This window comes from Penaeus japonicus, unplaced genomic scaffold (assembly GCF_977035675.1).
Source record: "Penaeus japonicus unplaced genomic scaffold, GWHDUDI00000001_assembly GWHDUDI00000038, whole genome shotgun sequence".
NCBI lineage: Eukaryota > Metazoa > Arthropoda > Malacostraca > Decapoda > Penaeidae > Penaeus > Penaeus japonicus.
The window spans coordinates 10173905-10178904 of NW_028234440.1; the positions used below are offsets into that span (position 1 = coordinate 10173905).

General features: G+C 42.0%; 1 protein-coding gene across 2 annotated transcripts in view; it reads right to left on the reverse strand.

Annotated features, from left to right (window-relative positions):
• The window catches only part of LOC122262740 (multiple inositol polyphosphate phosphatase 1-like), a 21756-nt gene that overhangs the window by 9935 nt on the left and 6821 nt on the right, over positions 1–5000 (reverse strand). For both annotated transcript variants that reach the window (XM_086532899.1, XM_086532900.1), the window contains exons 6-8: positions 2519–2663; positions 1228–1328; positions 11–120 (exon numbers count right to left, since the gene is read on the reverse strand). In XM_086532899.1, coding sequence (XP_086389025.1) covers positions 11–120; positions 1228–1328; positions 2519–2663 — 356 coding nt within the window. The remainder of the gene's footprint in view (positions 1–10; positions 121–1227; positions 1329–2518; positions 2664–5000) is intronic.

The following is a 5000-nucleotide window of genomic DNA, read 5'->3' on the forward strand; positions in this document are numbered from 1 at the left end:
CAGGTCCTACCTGAATGTTTTCACGAGGTCCTGCACCAGACGGCACGCCTGCTCGTAGTTGATCCGATGGCCGTAGCCGCTCTCGTAGTAGTATTTCAGGTCCTGCCAGTACTCAAGGACCTTTCCACGCAGAGCACACGGGGTAGCAAGACGTGCACGGCCACAATACCAGGCGTTGAATAAAAGAAACACAGTCATGCAAGGAAAAACGTGAAGAAAGATATCTATATTAGTTCGATAAAGAAGGATGGAAGAATCATCACAGAAAAGATAGCTTCCTTTGAAACAGAATCAAATGTTATTCGAGATATTGTGTGATTTTCTGATAACTAGATATGATTTAGGGATAACGATTGTTATTACTGTTTGGGAATTTAACAAACTTATTTAAGTCTAAAGTGATGTTTTAAACTGACTAAATATTCATAAAATTACTGATGGTTTCTGATAATAAATACAAATGCACAAAATATTCAGGGAGAGAAAGGGATGGAAAGAGAGAGAGAGAGAGAGAAAGAGAGAAAGAGAGAGAGAGAGAGAGAGAGAGAGAGAGAGAGAGAGAGAGAGAGAGAGAGAGAGAGAGAAACTGAGTGGGAGAGGGGAAAAGAAAGGAATTAGAAAGAGAAAGCGGAGGGAAGGAAGAAGTAAAAGAGGAGAGAGAAATGAGGTGGAGAGAGGAAGAGAAGGAAAGGGGAAAATAGAGAGGGCGATGGAAATAGAGAGGGGAGAAGCGAAGAAGAGAGGGAGGAGATAAAGAAAGAGAGATGGAAATAGGGAGAGAGAGAGGGAGATAGGGGAATGGAAAGAGAGAGAGAGAGAGAGAGAAAGATAGAAAGAGAACCAGAGAGAGAGAAAAAGATAGAAAGAGAACCAGAGAGAGAGTGAGAGAGAGAGAGATTGGAGAGAGAGAAAGATAGAAAGAGAACCAGAGAGAGAGAGAGAGAGAGAGAGAAAGATAGAAAGAGAACCAGAGAGAGAGAGAAAGATAGAAAGAGAACCAGAGAGAGAAAGATAGAAAGAGAACCAGAGAGAGAGAGAGAGAGAGATAGAAAGAGAACCAGAGAGAGAGAGAGAGAGAAAGAAAGATAGAAAGAGAACCACAGAGAGAGAGAGAGAGAGAGAGAAATGGGAAGGGACACACACACACACACAGAAAAAGAAGGAAAGACTGCCGTACTAATCTCACCAACCTCTGACCCTGCCTGAGCGCGCGTCCCCATGACCTACCTTGAGGTCTCGCTTGGTGAAGACAGAGCACCAGGCGGACTGCATCGAAGGGTACCACGCTGTGTAGTAGCGGCAGGCGTTGTACATGATTCCCACCTCGTCTGGCGAGAGAAGAGCAGTTGATGGGGATGTGCAAGGTGGGAGGAAGGCTTGTGGAGAGTTATTGCAAAATTTAGAAATGTAGAATGTTGGAAAAAATCAATAATAATAAAGAAGGATAACAACAGAGAGAAGAGAGATAGAGAAAGGGTGAGAGAGAGAGAGAGAGAGGGGGGGGGGGAGGGAGAGAGAGAGAGGGGGGGGGGGAGGAAGAGAGAGAGAGAGAGAGAGAGAGAGAGAGAGAGAGAGAGAGAGAGAGAGAGAGAGAGAGAAGGGGAGAGAGAGAGAGAGAGAGAGATACAGAAAGTTGAGAGAGAGAGGGGGGGAGAGGAGTGAGTGAGAGAGAGAGGGGGGGAGGAGAGAGACAGAGAGAGAGATAGAGGAGAGTGAGTGAGAGAGAGAGAGAGAGAGGGGGGGAGAGGAGTGAGTGAGAGAGAGAGAGAGAGAGAGAGAGAGAGAGAGAGAGAGAGAGAGAGAGAGAGAGAGAGAACAACAGAAAGCTGGAAAAAGTTTGAGATAGAAATAGAAATAGAGAGAGAGAACTAGAGAGAGAAGAGTGAAAAAGACACAGAGAGAGAGGGAGAAAGAGGAGAGACACAAAGACAAAAGGGGAGGAAGAGAGAAAGAGTGAAAAAGACAGAGAGAGAGAGAGCGAGAAAGAGGAGAGACAACAAGACGAAGAGGAGGAAGAGAGAAAGAGTGAAAAAGACAGAGAGAGAGAGAGCGAGAAAGAGGAGAGACACAAAGACAGAAGGGGGGGAAGAGAGAAAGAGTGAGAAAGACACAGAGAGAGAGCGAGAAAGAGGAGAGACAGAAAGACGAAGGGGAGAAAGAGAGAAAGAGTGAGAAAGACACAGAGAGAGAGAGAGCGAGAAATAGAAAAGACACAAAGACAGAAGGGGAGAAAAAGAGAGAGTGAGAAAGACACAGAGAAAGAGAGCGAGAAATAGAAGAGACACAAAGACAGAAGGGGAGAAAGAGAGAAAGAGTGAGAAAGACACAGAGAGAGAGAGAGAGAGAGAAATAGAAGAGACACAAAGACAGAAGGGGAGAAAGAGTAAAAGAGTGAGAAAGACAGAGAGAGAGAGAGAGAGAGCGAGAAATAGAAGAGACACAAAGACAGAAGGGGAGAAAGAGAGAAAGAGTGAGCAAGCGAGCCGAGGGCCAGCAAGGCGTACAGTCGAACACTCACATGACGTGAACAACACCCCAGCTCGCTCTCCGACTCGACGCACAACGTCATGCATCTCGTTGCCGTACTTGAATCGAACCTCCTCCTCCATGGCGGTCTCGTTCTGCTCCACCTCGGCCACGTATTTGGTGCACACCTTGTAGAACTGTCAGAGGATACTGGTTTTAGGCGCGGGGGGTGGGGTGGGGGCGGAGCTTGGGTTGTGTGAGTGTGACCGCTTTGCGAAGGATTGGTTTGATCCGATTGGGACTAGATGTGTGTGTGTGTGTGTTTGTTTTGTTTGTTTGTTTTGTTTGTTTTGTTTGTTTGTTTGTTTGTGTGTGTGTGTGTGTGTGTGTAAAAGACACACGCGTAACACAACATAACATAATGATGATATTGATAGTGATAATAATGATGATAATAATAATTATAATTATTATGATAATGATATTATAATAATGATAATAATAATTATGATGATTGATGATGATGATATGAATAATAGTAATAATAATAATAGCAATGATAATAGTAGCAAGGAAACTGTCCGACTACTGATAAGTGTCTGCAACAAGCACCTAGCGTAGCTGCATTAATGCGACTTCAGAGTACCCAGACGCTGCACCCAATCCATAACCCGTGAATTTCTAAAAAAAAAAAAAAAATATATATATATATATATATACATATATATATATATATATATATATATATATATATATATAAAACATCCCCTGATATAAAAATGACGTAGACTCAATACTACAGTGTTAGTCGACCACCATATCGAGAAAGCTTGTCAGATGCCACTTGATGTAGTAAAACACAAAATCTGACTTATACAAAATCGACTCCAGTGCCATAAGGAATGAATGAAAGAGCACGAGAGGCCTCGGTATGTCACGTGTCTCTCTCTCTCTCGCTTTGAAATAAAACTTCGTTGGAGTGTCACTATTACCTGATCTGAGGCCAAAGTAAACAAATGCATTCCCTTTTCCAACAGGTTAACCGAATTCAGCCTAACGCAACCATGCCAAGCCTTACCGAACCTGACTTATTCTAACCAACCTATTTAACGTACTAGAGTTACCATACCATAGTCTGATTTAACCAACATAAATAAGCGAAGCCTAGATTAACCTATCATCATGTATCCAAGCTAGATTTGCCCTGGGCTAATTTAACTAAGTCCAGTTTGGGCGAAATTATATCCGGTTGGGCATACGACAGTATAAAAAGCCACGTAGCACATACTTAGGTAGAAAAAGCAATGGTGGCATGCGGTGATAGGAAAGGCTTGGTGGCACATACCACGGTAGGAAAAACCCTGGTGTTGTATATTATAATAGAAAAAAGCCATGATGCTACATACTATGGTAGAAAACGAAAAGCCTATAGTAGAAATAAACCCTGTAGTTGCATATTATGGTAAAAAAAAGTTAATAGTGCATACTATAGTAGGAAAAGCCTTAGCGTGTCATCCTACGGCAAAAAAAAAAAAAAAAAAAAATGATGGTGCATACTATAGCAGAAAAAGCATTGGTGTTTCATACTGAGGTAGAAAAGCCCAGGTGAAGCACACTATACATATGGTGGGAAAACCCTAGTGGTGCTTACTTCGGTCGAAAAAGCCATAGAGTTATAGACTATGATAGAACAATATTAAAACAAACTTCATGGTGCAAACTGTAGTAGAAAAAAAAAAGTTCTAGTGTTGCATACTTAAGTAAAAAAAAAAAAAAAAAAGTGGCTCAAATAAGATAGAGAAAATAAATCAATGGACAATAGAGAAAGGTCCTGGATTTAGACAAAACAATGCGCCAAGTACATACACATATCCATTTCTTATTTCCTGATGCAGTACTAATGTCTATTTACTATCAGTTTTGTAGCTATCTTAACTTGTAACTGCACTTTATGGAAAATTTTCGTAAATAAACGATTTCTCATTTAACAATTGGTCGTGTTCGCTTAAAATGACCTAATTCAATGGATCTACCTTCCTCCATCCCCTCACCCACTCACAATAAGAGAGAGAGAAAGAGAGAGAGAGAGAGAGAGAGAGAGAGAGAGAGAGAGAGAGAGAGAGAGAGAGAGAGAGAGAGAGAGAGAGAGAGAGAGAGGAGAGGGAGGGAGAGAGAGAGGGGGGGGAGGAGGAGAGGGAGAGAGAGAGAGAGAGAGAGAGAGAGAGAGAGAGAGAGAGAGAGAGAGAGTGAGAGAGATAGGTAGATAGATAGATAGATAGGTAGATATATAGATAGATAGGAAGATAGATAGATAGATAGAAAGAGAGAGAGAGAGCGATACTAAGTACGTGTGTGTATGTAATTCAAAACGATGGTATACGAATTGATTGTTTCCTCAACGTAAATACCAAGTGAATCAAACCATAGATATTTTCAATTCACGTGAAAGACCACACGTCCCTGAGGGTAAGATCGCAGATGGGTCGCATATGATGGCCTTGCGTAATCATACTCACTCGTATTCTATTGCAGAA